General features: G+C 41.7%; 1 protein-coding gene across 2 annotated transcripts in view; it reads left to right on the top strand.

The window, feature by feature from the left end:
* HMGB1 (high mobility group box 1) overlaps nt 1–5202 on the top strand; it is a 129345-nt gene extending 124143 nt beyond the window's left edge. The window contains exons 1-5 of one of the 2 annotated variants that reach the window (XM_020905981.2): nt 394–543; nt 2722–2885; nt 3104–3249; nt 3716–3890; nt 4930–5202. In XM_020905981.2, the coding sequence (XP_020761640.1) occupies nt 2736–2885; nt 3104–3249; nt 3716–3890; nt 4930–5106 (648 nt within the window). In that variant the 5' untranslated portion in view covers nt 394–543; nt 2722–2735 and the 3' untranslated portion in view covers nt 5107–5202. Of the gene's footprint in view, nt 1–393; nt 544–2721; nt 2886–3103; nt 3250–3715; nt 3891–4929 lie in introns of those variants that run through there. The other variant, XM_020905982.2, reaches the window with a different exon arrangement.
* Nucleotides 5203–16792: the final 11590 nt, after the last annotated feature.

The raw sequence follows: 16792 nt of genomic DNA, 5'->3' as shown, positions 1-16792 counted from the left end.
TCAACGGCTGTGGAAGTGAGTTTGGGGTGAGAAAGGGGGGGGAGGTCTGTGGGTGTCTCTTTTGCTTGAGGAGTTGGAGACACTTGTGGAAAAGTCAGGCCCTTTTCGCTCCGGCGGCTGCTCGGGTGTGGGGCTGGCTTGGGTTAGACACATGCACACATACACCATAGAGCTCTGCTTTCCCGTAGCAGCTGCTGCCTCTGCCTCTGCCTCTCCCGCCTCAGCCTCTCTGCCCGGCACACACACACATTCAGATTTGCGCGCTGTTTCAATCCTTGATGACGTGTCCCCGGAGACAGCCAATAGCAGGCGGGCTCTGGTCAGGACAATGGGAGGTATCGGGCCAATGAGCGAGCCCCGTGAGTTGGCGGTAGCCAATAGGCGCGGCGCTGGCTGGAGAGTAATGTTACAGAGCGGAGAGAGTGAGGAGGCTGCGTCTGGCTCCCGCTCTCACAGCCATTGCAGTACATTGAGCTCCATAGAGACAGCGCCGGGGCAAGTGAGAGCCGGACGGGCACTGGGCGACTCTGTGCCTCGCGGAGGGTGAGTCCGGGGCAGCGCCGCGGCGGGGAGAGCGCCTCCGGCAGCTCCTCAGCCCGCGCGGCGGCCGGATCCCCGCGGCCGGGAGCCGGCGGGTCAGGATCCACACAAAGGCAAATGAGGGGGGACCGTGGGGGGAAACTGCGCACGGAGCGAGCCTCCCCTCGGGCGCCGGGAGCCCTGCCCCGCGCCGAAGCCCCGGCCCCCGGGGCCGCCTGAGGCGCCGCGAGCCCCGAGCCCCGCGAGTTTCCACCCCCGGCGGCGTCCGCGCTGACTGGCGCAAAAAAAAAAAAAAAATTTTTTTTCCATTAAAAAAAATATTTTTTAACGTGTTTTCGAGCCCCCGGGGCCGAGCGTTCGGGCGGCCGGCGTGCGCGGGGGGCGGCGGGCCGCCGGGCGGGCGGGCGGCGCTTCACGGCTGCATTGGCCGCCGCAGAGCCGGGCGCCGGCGGCGAGCGAGCGAGCGAGCGCGGGCGGGCGAGCGCTGCGGGCGGGCGGCGGCGCGGGGCCGGGGCCGGGGGCGGCGGCGCGGGGCCGGGCCCGCTGGCCTGAGCCCGAGCCCGGGGCCGGGCGCGGCGGCCGGGCGGCCGGGCGGCGGGGGGGAGCGGCGCCGCGGCGCTCGCTGGATAACATGGCTGACTCGGCCCGGCGCTGCTGGCTGGAGAGAAAACAAGGCGGGCGGGCGGGCGCGGGCGGGGGGGAAGCTGGGCGCAGCAGTTCCGAGGCAACTTTTTTTTTTTCCTCTTCTGCCAGCCCCGCGTCCCCCCGTGTGCGGGGGCGGCGGGCCGCGCGGAGGGAGACGGGGAGCGGCGGGCCGGGGGCGCCTCCCGAGGCGGAGGCCCCCCCCTCACACACAGACACCGCGGTCGGGGGAGGGGGAGGGTCCGGCCGCGCGCCCCCCGCCCCTCCCCCAGGCCGTCATGGCCGAGTGTGTGCGCCAGAGCGCGCCGCGCACCCCGCCCGCCGGCGCTCGCACTCACACTCTCGCACACTCACTCTCGCGCACACACTCACACACATACACACACAAAGGGAAGGAGCCATATTCTCTCGCTCGCCCTCGCGGCGGCGGCGGCGCAGGCGGGGAAGACGCGCAGCGGCCATTCCGTGCGCGCCGGCCCCGGCGGCCGCGGGCGGAGCCAGCCCCCATTTCGAGCGGGGCTGCTCCCTCCGCCGAGCCGACAAAATGGGGGAGGCCGGCGGGCCTGCGCGGGGCGCGGGCGCACGTGGCGGGCCCCTCGCGCGGGGAGCCGGGCTTGAAGGCCCGGTCGCCGCCCCCCCCTCGGAGGGGGGTGGCGGCCTCCCCGCGCGCGGCCCCGAAGTTGGCGGGCGGGCGGGAGTAGGGGGGCCCGGGTGGCGGGAAGGGGTGCGGAACCCGCCCTGCGCGGAGCCCCAACTTTTCGGGGCTTAAAAATATATATATATACACTCTCCGGGTGGGGGCGGGGGACAGCCCGAGCCACGAGCAGGAGTGGCTTTTGTCCCTCATCCTTGTTTACTCGAAGAAACTTCAGACCGGACGTGTTTAGTCAGAACCGAAATACATCTCGGGGCCAAAACGATAGGAAGCGAGGCTGCCTGGCGGTGGCAGCCGCGCAAATAGCACCGCCACCCCCCCCCACCCCACCCCCAGCCTGGGTCCGAGCTGCCGCTTCCACGGCTCCCTCCTCCCGGCAAAGTTTTGTGCCGAGAAGAGAATATTTTAAAGCAATCATGGGGAAAACTTTAGACGAGCGGGGAATCTGGCCCGTAATCCGGAAAGGTCTACTCAACTTTGGCTCTTACCTACTCCTTACGTAGCTGCATGAATCGGCAGCGTTCCTTTTCTGACCTTTGGGTTTGTTGATTAATAATGGTTTTTTACATGAAAAAAATTTTTTTAATGACCGCTTGGGTATTACCTTCAAAACAGATGCAGGGAGATAAGTCACAAATACGGTATGAGTGTACCATTGTGTCTACACTTTTTTTGAGATCCCACTGAAGGACCATTTATTGGGTTGGTGCAGACTCTTCTAGGAATTGTCGATCCCTGACATTTTCTTTGATATTGTGAGGGGTTAATGCCAATGCCGTGTTTAATAACCAGTGCCATGCTGTTCATTGACTCCCCAAGAAGTTAGAGTGCACTTCGGTGCCATAAATTTCATTGTTTAAACTTGTGTTTTTTTATTTTTTTAGGTAGATAATTAAACATGGGCAAAGGAGATCCTAAGAAGCCGAGAGGCAAAATGTCATCATATGCATTCTTTGTGCAAACTTGCCGGGAGGAGCACAAGAAGAAGCACCCGGATGCTTCAGTCAACTTCTCAGAGTTTTCTAAGAAGTGCTCAGAGAGGTGGAAGGTAAGAGGGCTGAAAACCTAATGAGAAGGTAATAAAGGCTGAATTCCAAATTGGGATTTTTTGTTTTTAAGCCTCGGGACAATTTGCATAATGTGGGTGTTGATGTTGGAACAGGTTACTAAATATCTAGCAAAGGATACTGATTTTATTCATTTCCATACTTCACAACTGGTTAAAATTTTGTTAACTGATTTAAGTTTACAAAATTTTTTTTATAGACCATGTCTGCTAAAGAGAAAGGAAAATTTGAAGACATGGCTAAGGCGGACAAGGCCCGTTATGAAAGAGAAATGAAAACTTATATCCCTCCTAAAGGGGAAACAAAAAAGAAGTTCAAGGATCCCAATGCACCCAAGAGGCCTCCGTAAGTATCTGGCCTGTTTTGATTTTTCAAGAAGTATTTTATTGTAGACAAATTTAGCAAGCCACCCTGTGGATCTCCATTCTGTAATCAGAGTTTCTTAGCTAACTGGTATTGGTATATTTAAATTTTTTCCTGTTGGGTGGCAGTTTTAGTTAGAGCAATGGAATTAGAGATACTGACCTCAACCAATATGTCTCCTAAATGTCGTTTTGATTCTTTTTTGTTTCTTGAGAAATCATAAGAGTAATTGCAGAATGTTCATTTGGAGCACTAATAAGTATATGTTCAGCTAGTAATGTTGTAAGTTAAAATAATTGTGTGAATTAAGTTTAGTGAGGGATATTTGGCATTTTTTAAACATTATACTCTGTCAAATATGTGGTAGAAATTAGAAGCTGCTTTTATATAGCAGTACAGCACAGTTGTTGGTAAACCTGCAATTCTAAACTTAAATCTCTCCTTTTAGTTCGGCCTTTTTCTTGTTTTGTTCTGAGTATCGTCCAAAAATCAAAGGCGAACATCCTGGCCTGTCCATTGGTGATGTTGCAAAGAAACTGGGAGAGATGTGGAATAACACTGCTGCGGATGACAAGCAGCCTTATGAGAAGAAGGCTGCTAAGCTGAAGGAAAAGTATGAAAAGGTAAGCAGTGCGGGTTTGGTGTAGTGGTGAAAGAGTATGTTAGATGAACAACTGTACTTGGTACTGTATCTTAATTTACTATTTTATGATTTCCAATAGGTGTGATGCAGTTTTGAGTATAGTAACTATTCAGTGCACCATTAGCTGTAGTCTGCAAGTCCCTTTCCATCTTTCAAAGAATGTAGATCAAATAAAGTTGTTAAACTTAACATAATTTGTCTTGGGCAAGGGCCATATACACTTAAGCTGGTTTTTTTATTCTCCAACATGTGAATTTATGAAAATTCTGGTAGTCACTTTGAGTCAGATAATGTCATTATTTTAAATGATCAGGCACACAGCATAAAAATAGGCTGGCCCAAGTAATACAGATCTTTATTGTTCATAAACACCCTGAAACACTTATGTTCTCTCCCTTATATTAAAAAAACTTGACTAAGTTAGAAAATTGAAAATATTTTAATCTGTACAGTAAATTGATAAAAGAAAAAGCTATAACCCCCCTTACACTTTTAATTGAAATATTAAGTAAAGTTAGATTTTAGGTTATTTAGTCATTCTGGAGAAATAAATCCATTTCTAGATGTTTCTGAACTTAATTGCATGCTTGGTGGCAGATAGCTTTTTTTTTTTTTTAAGGAAAGATTTCCTGTTATGGATTAGGGTCTGTCAGTATAAACCTGTAGAATGCTTTTTTGCATTCAGAAGGTGGCAGTGTCTACCCTTTAATCAGTCTCTACATTCTAGTTTTAATAAACTAAAGTTTGGATGTGGTACATAGTTGTACTTCAGTGAGGCATAGCAATGCAAATATTAGACAGTGTCATACCATGAGCTCTGGATTATTTATAGTTATCTCATAATATTTTTATGACTGTTTGTGAAAGTTCAAGTTGGTGTGAATCTGCAGGTATATGGTATTTTAGTGTATCTGAGTCCTTGTTTTTTTCCATAAAGCTTTGCCATGTTACTTTTATTTCTCCCGTTACTTAACTGTTTTGTCTTTCGTCCCATTTTCTTCCTGCCTTTATTTTGGAAGGATATTGCTGCATACCGAGCTAAAGGGAAGCCTGATGCAGCAAAAAAGGGAGTTGTTAAGGCCGAAAAAAGCAAGAAAAAGAAGGAAGAGGAGGAAGATGAGGAAGATGAAGAGGATGAGGAGGAGGAAGAAGATGAAGAGGATGAGGAGGAGGAAGAAGATGATGATGATGAATAAGTTGGTTCTAGCGCAGTTTTTTTTTTCTTGTCTATAAAGCATTTAACCCCCCTGTACACAACTCACTCCTTTTAAAGAAAAAAAATTGAAATGTAAGGCTGTGTAAGATTTGTTTTTAAACTGTACAGTGTCTTTTTTTGTATAGTTAACACACTACCGAATGTGTCTTTAGATAGCCCTGTCCTGGTGGTATTTTCAATAGCCACTAACCTTGCCTGGTACAGTATGGGGGTTGTAAATTGGCATGGAAATTTAAAGCAGGTTCTTGTTGGTGCACAGCACAAATTAGTTATATATGGGGATGGTAGTTTTTTCATCTTCAGTTGTCTCTGATGCAGCTTATACGAATAATTGTTGTTCTGTTAACTGAATACCACTCTGTAATTGCAAAAGAAAAAGAAAAAAAGTTGCAGCTGTTTTGTTGACATTCTGAATGCTTCTAAGTAAATACAATTTTTTTTATTAGTATTGTTGTCCTTTTCATAGGTCTGAAAATTTTTCTTAAGGGGAAGCTAGTCTTTTGCTTTTGCCCATTTTGGATCACACGGATTATTACACTGTTTTATATTTCATATAGTTAGCTGATAAATAAAAAGCTTTTGTCTGCGCACCCTGCATACCCAAGATGAGGGTAATAAAAGTTGAATTGAGACAGTCTTCATCCATAACTGAAACTTAAATCTTGACCAGTTGATAGTGGATTTCACATAGCCCAGTTACATTTACCAAGTGAAGAGTAACCAATCTACTCACAGCACGGGATTATTAGAATCAAACATTTTGAAAGTCTGTCCTTGAAGGACTAATAGAAAAGTATGTTCTAATCTTTACATGAGGACTCTACACTCTTTAACTCCCATTACCATGTAATGGCAGTTATATTTGCAGTTCCCACGTTAAAGACCCGAGAATGTATCCCCAAAAGCGTGAGCATAAAATACAAGACTGCCATATTGTTTTTTTGTCTATGATTGTCCCAGCAAAGGCTCTGGGAAAAAAGTGCTGGCTGTAAATGTCTTCTGTTTATCCAAGTAGAGATTGTTTAGGAAACTTGAGACCCTTGGTTAAAGGTATTTTTAATTAATTGGGCCAACTTTTAAAGTTATATACCACATTTTAAATCAGGTATATATCTTCCTGTATTATGGTTTACTCCTTTATAAATCAAGTAGACGAGGGAGGAAGATGCTTTGTATCTCAGTATGAATTAACTGATTTATTTGAATTTGACTTTTACAAAACTCCAGCTCATTCATTAGGGTCATATGTTTATCTGCTTAGCAGTTATAGGGAACAATTTGGCAATTTTGTGGTTTTTGAGATTATTGTTCTCTTAAAGTGCCAGTGTTTTAAAATAGCGTTCTTGTAATTTTACACGCTTTTGTGATGGAGTGCTGTTTTGTTATATAATTTTGACTTGGATTCTTTCCATTTGCATTTGTTTATGTAATTTCAGGAGGAATACTGAACATCTGAGTCCTGGATGATACTAATAAACTAATAATTGCAGAGGTTTTAAATATTAGTTAAATGGCTTTCACTTAAGATTTTTGTTACATACATAGTTTATCTTAATACCTCTTAGCAACATCCTTTAAGTGTGAGGGCTGCCAAAGTTTATCCCTTTAAAAATACTCACTTCACCCTTATAAATAGGTTAATGGGCTGATAAAAAAAGATTTTCATGAAACATTCCCTGTGTTCTCAGGCTGCTATATCTATAAATTAGGAAAAAACTAATTTTGCTTTCAGACTACTGAATTAATAAGATAGTTTTACAAAGCAAGGCACATGTAAGTAAAAAGCAGAATAGTGATTATAAATCTAAACATCCCTTTTCTAAGCTACAGGAGAGGACAACAAAGGAAGACTGAAATTGTCGAAATTTATCAAATTTTTGGTCAAGAGGAACAAGGCATTATCTCTGATTTATATGCAAGTTTCCTATAGGTATAGAAATTGTTGCTACTGGTGATCCTAAGTGGATAAATTCTGCCCTGAGGAACTTCAGTGGGTGTTACATGGCAGAAGATGTTGAGAATGGGAACACAGATTTTTCAAGTTAACTAACATTCAGGTCTTGACAGGAAGACATGGACAAAAACCCTCTTCAATCTTCAGACATACTAACTCAAAGTACACCCTGAAGCTTGGGTATCCAAAACTCAAGTAAATGAAGGTAGGAAGCAATTTAGATAATTTAGTGGAAAACCCTTGTTTAACGAGATGGTTTTTAAAAGTTAATGCAGAGGAACTATTTCAGTGTTTAGAAATAGAGCCCTATGAGCTATAAAGAATTTCTTCACATCAGATTAAACAGTATAGTATTTTCTGCATTTTAAAAATCAATAACAAAATTGGCATACTGATTTAAAAAGTAGTTGTTTTCCTGAAGGTTGGGAGCTGTTGGCTGGTTAGTTACTATAATTGTCCTCGTGGTCTTGCTATCAGTTACTGATACCTGCTGTATTAATTTTCTTAATCTGGAAATTGTGTCCTGTGTACCACAGGGGTAAGACTCAAATGATAAAGATGAAAAGTGCCTGAGTGACAGATGTTCAGTAAATACTTCATGGCCTGGGGGATTTTCTCAGTATTGTTAGATCTTAGGGTAGTATCCAGCTATATTGAAGATGTACTGGGAATACAAGATGGAAATTAATGAATGGAAAGTGTGGGCAACTCCCTTGCTTGGCATCATATACACCATGACAGAAGTTCAAACTTAGGTCTGTTTGGTGTAACGCCTTCTGAAAGGGCCTGAAATACCTCTCTTAATACCTGCCAGGTACTTTTTGCATAGGATGGTATCACTATAAATTAGCACAAATCCATTACAGTTGAAATTTGGGGATTAACTGCTGCTCAAGTGTGAATCATTGACTAGTAACTAGCCTGTTAAGTGGTAAGTTATTTAAATTTTTTTTTCACATTGATGCATTGTCATTTTCTATAAATTGACTCTTGAAATGCTTTTAAAACAAAAGCTAGGAAACTCTGGATACCTATGCGACAAGAGATGCAAGCTAGTTCACTTGCCCGCTTGTTACAGCGAAGACATGAACAGTGCTAACACTTGCCAGAACTTGGGAAGTTCCCTGGATCTAAGCCAGGTTGCTCCCTGGAGTAACAAGGCAAAACGTGGCTCTGCTCTAAGAACACTGCTATTTAACAATACACCCTGGCGCAGGACATAGGATGACAGGCATAAATTAATGGGCCATACTCGAGAATATGCCCCCACCTTCTAGTAGGTTTTGGTCTGGAATCAGAGCTACCAGTAAAAGTGAACATCACTCAGTGTCTCTTTGTGACCCCATGAACTGTAGCCCACTAGGCTCCTCTGTCCATGGGTTTCTCCAGGCAAGAAGACTGGAGTGAGTAGCCATTCTCTTTTCCAGGGGAGCTTCCCAACCCAGGGATCAAATCCGGGTCTCCATTGTAGGCAGACTCTTTACTATCTGAGCCACCAAGGAAACCTGAGTCATGTCATTGGTTTGGCTGGAAAGGAGGAAGTAGTAGTACAGATCCAGAATAAGATGAGGAATTATGGCAGCTTGAACAATGGTAGGATCTAGGATGCAGAGAATGAAAGCCAATCAACAGTGGTGAGAAAATCAGTGAAAAAGGGTTAAAGAGACTCTTGTACTTTTTTTTTCTCTTCAGGCACACAATTCAAACACAAGTGACATTCCATGATATGATGTTTCCATAATACATTTGATAATTACTGATGGTCATTCATGTTGTTTGCTATTTTTTGCTATTCCTAACTACCACAGTGAACACCTTGAAATAGAATTGCTGAGTCAAGATACGTGCATTTAAAATTTGACAGAAACTGACAAAATGACCCCTTTCCCAAGGCTGTCCTTACTGTGAAGGTTTTTAGCAATGATTTCTAAGATAAATCAGGATTTTTTTTTTTACTGATTATTCTTTGGCTCTGTGAAATGACTTTTCTTGTTGCATTATTTTTTTATTTTTTAAACTGAAGGATAATTGATTTACAGGCTCTCCATTTTTAAAAGATGAGAAATTAAAATACTGAAATACTGTTTGTTCAGAGCCACCCAAACACAAGGAGGTAGAATCAGACATGAGAGATCCTTGGGTTGACTATTTAGACTTTAAACTACTGAACAAATTATTTCTCTATAAAGTTACTGCAATAATGAATTCACTGTGTGAAAATGAGGAACTTCTATTTTGGCATCTTGGATCCAGGAGCTTTACCTGGGGAGGGATTTTTCTAGCAGAGACTGTGTGTCAATCTTTACAGAAGCTGCAATCAATAGTTTTGGAGAAAAGTATAGTCAAGGATTGTGTGGGCCAGATTCCGGGCATTAGGAGATGATAGGTTATTTGGAAAACAGGAATGGATATTGAGGATCTGCCTTAAATGGGATAAAATGACCACTGCTTCACCTCCTTGCTGGAGATGGTACTTTAGGAAAAACGGCATACTGCAAATGCATTTATAAGTGCAATTGTATTAATAGACTTTAAAGTGGAATTAAACCTAGTTCCTTAGAATTACATAGAAGCTCTAATTACAAGCTTTATCATACTTTTACTTCACTGGGTTTCAACTAGGGATCATCCTATAAAGTGTTCTGAACATAAGCAGGTAAGAAAAGTCCTAAAGCAAATAAGCATGGGCTGGGGGTGAGCTGTACATAAGAACTTGGGGCTGTTCAGAGCAAGGACATGGCAGCCCCTCCCTACTCACCGGCCTAAATTTCAGGGAACCTCAAGTCTTGCTCTGCCACTTGGAGCCCACCTGGCTGGGATTTGGGCATGGTGAGTGGACTAGACACACGGGCTGAGAAATCTTTTTTTTTTTTAAACGAGGAACAAGAGGTGTCATTGCTTTGGGACTGCAAAGAGATCAAACCAGTCAGTCCTACAGGAAATCAACTCTGAAAATTCATTGGAAGAACTGATGCTGAAGCTCCAATACTTCAGCCACCTAATGTGAAGAACCAACTCATTGGAAAAGACCCTGACGTTGGGAAAGAGTGAAGACAAAAGGAGAAGAGGTCGACAGGATGAGATGACTGGATAGCATCACTGACTCAATGGACATGAATCTGAGCAAACTCTGGGAAATGGTGAAGGACAGGGGACCCTGGTGGGCTACAGTACATGGGGTTGCAGAGAGGTATGACTTACCCACTGAATGACAACAGAGTAAAGCACAGTGCCAGTGTAGGGTCCTAGCACATTAGAAGTGAAAGGCTCTAGGCTCTTGGAGTCCAGCCGATGCATTTGCACAGAGCAGTGAGTCGGTAGAGGCCCACCAAAATTCAAAGGCTGGCTCAGGGACCAAAAGCAGTATCAAAACAATCTAGCATCACCAGACTAAGAGCAGGTGCAAAAATTACGAGTTTCTTCCCCTTCCCTGTAAGGACAGTAACAGGGCGGGGCGGGGGTGGGGGTTGCCACAGCTGGAAGCCTTCCTTTCTTAACTCTCCTTTTTCTGTCTGGGTTCCCCTGTCTTGGCTACGATTGTGGATTGTGGATGTTCCAGCAAGTCAGCATACTGCTGTGATTCCTCTTTGGTCTTCCTCCTTCTGTTTACTTGGACTCAGGAAATTTGCAGGCAAAACAAAACTAAAACACTGTCAATCATGTAGAAAGTGATAAGCTGCCTGATTCTAAAGGGCTGGGAAGCCCCAGAAGAATGTGTGCTGCTTATGAATCCTTAGAACTGCAGCCTGAACTCCAGAAGAAGGAAGGATTGCAATGCTCTGTAATCTCTTTTGAAAAACTTATTGTGAATGAAATTTGCATTCATTGAAAGAAAACAACCAAGAAACCAAAAATCTATAATTCTAGAAATTCCAGAAAATTCTACAGTTCCAGAAAACGTATTATTTGCCCTTCTAGTTTTATATATATAACATGATATATACACATATATTGGTGCTAAGTCGCTTCAGTCGTGTCTGACTCTTCTCGACCCTATGGACCATAGCCACCAGGCTCCTCTGTCCGTGGGATTCTCCAGGCAAGAATACTGGAGCTGGTTGCCATTTCCTCCTCCAGGGGATCTTTCTGACCCAGGGTTCAAACCTGCATCTCTTGCATCTCCTGCATTGGCAGGCAGATTCTTTACCACTTGCACCACTTGGGAAACGCAACACATATACATGTGATTAATAAATAAAATATATGTGTATATATTTATTTTTTTAATCTGAGATGAGATTCTCATAAGATAAAATTAACAATTCAATGGCACTTAGTACATTCAGTGTTGTGCAATACCACCACTAGTTCCCAACATTTTCATTACCCCAAAAGGAAATCCTATACCATCAATTCCCCCCTCCCCCTGGACAAAAACCAATCTGCATTGTCTCCATGGATTTACCTATTGTGGGTATTTCATATAAATGGAACTGGAACTGTACAATATGTGACCTTTTGTGTCTAGCTTCTTTCACTGAGCATTGCTTCTCAAGGTTCATCCACATAGTGGTATTTCATTCCTTTTTGTGGCTGAATAATATTCCATTGCCAGTATATATAACAATTCATTTATTCATTCATCCATTGATGGACACTTGACCAGTGCTGCTATGAACATGCATGTTCATGTATTGTTTTGAATACCTATTTTCAATTTTCCGTGTATATATGTAAGAGTGGAATTACTGAATTACGTGATAATTCTATGTTTAATCTTTTGAGGGACCACGATGGCTAAGACGACTCTTCTACAGCAGCTGAACCATTTTACATTCCCTCTAGCAAAGGATAGGCATTCCAATTTCTCCACAACCTCACCAACACTTCCTATTTTCCATATATATCTATGATAGCCATCCTAGTGGGTGTATCTCCTTGTGGTATTGATTTGTATTACTTGTCTGGAAAATTCCATGGATAGAGGAGCCTAGTAGGCTACAGTCCATAGGGTTGCAAAGAGTCAGACACGACTGAGCAACTTCACTTTCTTTCTTTCTTGATGACTAATGATACTAAGCATCTTTTCATGTTCTTATTGGCCATTTGCATACCTCTTTGGAGAACTAATTTAAGTCCTTTGCCAACTTTTAAAAAAATTATTTTTTGGTTGCCCTGGGTCTTTGTTGCTGTGCTTGGGCTTTTTCTCTAGTCGCAGAGTGGGGACTGCTCTTCACTGTGGTGCACGGGCTTCCCATTGCCATGGCTTCTCCTGTTGCAGAGCACAGGCTCAGGAGGTGTGGACGCACAGACTTAATTGCTCCGCAGCATGTGAAATCTTCCTGAGCCAGGGATCGAACCTATGTCCCCTGCATCGGCAGGTGGATGCTTATCCACTATACTACCAGGGAAGTCCCCTTTGCCCATTTTCAGATTGGGTTGTTTTGGGTTGTTGTATATATATTTGTTTTACAAAAAAAAAAAAAGGCAACATGTTTACAAACATTCTATTTGAAAATGACTTTTACTGAAAACAATCTTTCTTAAACTAACTTTGTCATCATATATTCTTATTGTGCTCTGCATTGCATTATTTCTACTGCCTCCATGGTTTTCCACTGAGTAAAAGTAAACTATCATACATTCTGTGCCAAATGTATTTTAAATTGATGGTGCTAGAGGACTTCCCTGATGGGGTCCAGTGGCCAAGACTCTGAGCTCCCAATGCAGGGGGCCCAGCTTCAATCCCTGATCAGGGAAATAGATCCTATATATTACAATTAAAGGTTGAAGATTTCATGTGCCACAACTAAGGCCTGGCACAGCCAAATAAATTAATTTTTAAAATACCATAAATTATCTAGAAATCCCATTTTATTACACATTTGTGTGGTTTCTGATTTTTTAGTTTTATTGAATTATAGTTGATTTACAATGTTGTATTAATTTCTGCTGTGCAGCAAAGTGATGCGTACATACATATAGATGCTTTTTCACATTCTTTTCCATTATGGTTTATCATGAGATATTGAATAAAGTTCCCTGTGCTTCCCTTCTGTAGGAAGGACCTTGTTTATTGATCTTTTAAGTATTTTGAATAAGGCTAAGATGACTCATCTTTTCTTATACCCATACTTTTGTGTCCATGATTATTTTGTTAGGTTATACATATTCATCAAAGTTAAATGGATGAATTTGAAGTCAGTTTTTGAATGAAGTAAAACAATTAATTTGGTTTTACCAAGCTGCCTTGAGCAAGTTTGCACCTAAATGTAATAACTTTTTAAAAGGCTATTGAGACAATTTTACATATAAGAGATATGTAGGTTCATGATTTCTAAGATTCTATAAAGCAGTGGGGGAAATTGTGAAAGGAGTAAGCCTTCAAAAGCAAACAGATTAAAACCCTGAAAAACCTGGAGAGCCGTTGGGTTGAAATGTCCATTCCCCTTTATGCTTCTGTTATTTTACTACTTTTCAGGTTGAAGATTAACAGAAAGTGCTTTTATATTCAAGTAATTGCAGGACTGAAAAAAGAACGTGTGGATCAATTGGAATGGGTGAAAAAACTTTGAAATTTTTGTAAAACCAGTAGAGCTTCTTGCTTTTCATTTCATTGGATCTAATTGTATTCTTCATAAAAATCTACATGATTTCCAAAACTTACTAGTCACTTGTATCAGAATTATTTTCTTTAAATACAGTTAACTGTGTTTTCACATGTGATTTAACACCAAGACACAGGTCAACAATTTTTCTAGGGAGTACACGTCTTATCAAAGAGTGGTCAACAGGTCAACATAAAATTGGATTAATTATAAAAAAAAATTATCTTCTAGTCAGTCCCATAGAAATTTATTCCATACATTGATAAGTATTGGATTTCACACTATATGGATCAAACCTGAAAAGTAATATAAATTTTTCACTTCTTTTAAGGACCAAAACTTCAGAGATCAACATTGCAAAACTTTATATCATGAATTTATATATACTGAGCTTCTACAGATAATTATAATGAACCATTAGAATATTGATTTTATTTTTAAAAATTAGATAAGAGATAGGTTATTATAAATCTAATATTTGAAGGGTTTTTTTTTTAATGTTAAGGTCTTGAGAATTTTTAAAGAATAAGTTAAGAATCAAGCTGATTGGAAAAAACAACAGGTGTAGTTTTATTATTATTGTTTTTTTGCTATGTCTTCATTTTAAGGCTCAATAAAATTTTTTCTCACCTTTAAAACCAAGGAGTCTTAGTAGGCTGTTATTAATAATATTTAAAACCTCACTTTAAAAAAATCATAAAAATGGGACTTCCTTAATGGTCCAGTGGTTGGGACTCTGTGCTCCCCATGCAGGGGACACAGTTCTTGATCAGTTGTTGATCGGGGAACCAAGATCCCACATACCTCATGATGCAGCCAAAAACAACAATAATAACAAATTTTAAAACATCATTAAAAACATTTCTCTTTTGTTTTACTATAAATATATTTTCTAAGTGGGAAAATTATTTAGAAACCGCTAGAACAAATAGAAGTTAACCTCAAAATATATCTTTATTAGCTTTCATGCCTCCACCATCAAATAGGATGAAAGGATAACCCACAAAATGAATAAATGCTGATGACAGAGTTTAATATGTGCTTTAGTTCTTTTTATGTAAAGCTGTAAACCAAGAGGAAAGCATGCGATAAATAAGTGGACTTGCCCGGGAGCTTGGGATAGTGTTTGGGAGTCTGATGCTGTTCCAGTCACTTGTTGGCGGCAAGTTAGCAGACAACACTTGGGCCAAGGGTGGCAGCCTCCACAGTAGCAGGGTAACCGGCCGAAAACTTAAACAGGACCTCCTGTTAATGGGTATGGAGGGCCTATACTCTCCATAGTTCTAGGGAACTTTGCTTACAACCATTGACATTGCCTTATTGAGGGACCTGCTGAGCACCCAGTCAAAGCACCTTCTTTGCAATGAAACAGCCTCTTTGGAGCCACATTCCAGGGAAAGGAAATCTGGAAACTTTTTTCCTAGAGATATGCAGGCTTTTGTGATTGCACTGCAATCCACTTACAAGGAATAGCTATTACTAATTTTTCAAAACACAGAACTGTTATTCTTCCTCCCAAAGGTTTGGGGATGCAGGTCTCCATAAAGTTTCTGGTTTCTTTTAAATCCAGGGAGGGAGTCAGTTAGGTAAGAAATGGAAACTGTCAGATGACAGTCATCTTCTTACATCCACACTAGATTCTTTCCCAGGATCCAATTTTAGCTAAAAACAAAATAAAACCCATCTGGTATCACTTTAGAGAGTGAAGAGGAGAGAGCCGAAGAAAGATTTTTAAGGAATAAACTCACAAAATGTATTCATGATAAAGCTGATCAAAATTAGGTTTGAAATCTAAGTTTTCACCCAGTATAAAGAAGTCTTTCAATTTTTTTATAAAAGAATTTTAAAAGAAATTTTATTCATTGAAATGTGGCTGCTAATAGTATAAGATACTGTACCATTCAACATATGATTTTACTGTGTGTAGGTGGCCCACTACCTAATTAGTTAGCATGACTTCTAACATATGATAAAAATAGAGCAGACACTCAAATGTCCTTTCCTTGAGAAAGAGTCCAAGGTATTGAAGAATCCCTTGGGGATCTTTACCCCTGATCCGTAAAATCTGTGATGAGACATCCCAAGTTTCTCCTTTCCTCCCAGGTGGATTCTGCCCATCCCGCTAGTTCCTTCCTCTCCTGACCCAAATCTCCAGTGAAACAGGGTACCTGTGGCCCCTGGAGGGGGCTACTCAGGACCTCCAACACCTCTAGGGTCAGTGCACATCCCCAGTGGGACTATGGCAGCCTCCCCCCAAATCTGCAGGCAGGGGTGCTGGATTCCCAGTTCCCTATGTCTAGACATGTGACCTTCAAGTCAAGTTCTTTCGCACAAGATTTCTATTTCTCACTTTCCATTAAAAAGAGAGGCAGTTAGAATGCAACTCAGATTAAACAATTGTTTGTCACTCCGTTCAAACGATGGGGTGATGGTTTTCTACTAAGGCTGAGGAGGGCGGGGATGCTCCTTTGACTGCTGGATCACATGTGTAATCTTAAATAAGCGCTTCGGGAGTGAATTCATTTTTTCTCCTGTGGCAAACTACAAATTCTAACATGTGGGTTCTAATACCAAATAGGATACAATTTCTAGAAATTTAGGTTGACATACCCTACCTCCCAGTTGCCTAGAGGGATCTGGGATAAAGCGTGCAAAAAAATGGGGACATTTCACTATAAGTATAAAAAATAAGTTATGAACTCTCAGACCTTGAGAAGAATGGACATTAATTTGTCCACTGCATAAAGTAATTTTCACAGTATCTCCAGATGTGGATACCATTATCAGATAGAACCTATCACTTTCGACAAGTTTTTTCTCAGCTGATTTTCTTGAGTGTCAAATATTTAGGTTTAAAGAACATTCGGTTTTAGAGTTAAGACTTCTTCGGTTCCATTAATACATAAAGGCAATTTCATTAATGTCATTAAATCTTCTTTTATGGGCAGGAATTCTTATTAAATACAACAGACTATGTTGGAGCTGTCACAAAGTAAAATTTGTGCAATGAATTTAACAGTGTCTGTCTCAAATGTATTTTAACCAAATTTTAGGGTGGAAATCTTCCTCTAAATGATAGTGCTTAAATTATATTATTGTCACTCTCTAGTTACCCTATAATTTAACCTTCTTTAAATGACATAGGTTACATTAAATAAATACTG

Source organism: Odocoileus virginianus, chromosome 8 (assembly GCF_023699985.2).
Source record: "Odocoileus virginianus isolate 20LAN1187 ecotype Illinois chromosome 8, Ovbor_1.2, whole genome shotgun sequence".
NCBI lineage: Eukaryota > Metazoa > Chordata > Mammalia > Artiodactyla > Cervidae > Odocoileus > Odocoileus virginianus.
The sequence above is the reverse complement of the archived record's forward strand: the minus strand, read 5'-3'. Positions and strand labels throughout refer to the sequence as shown.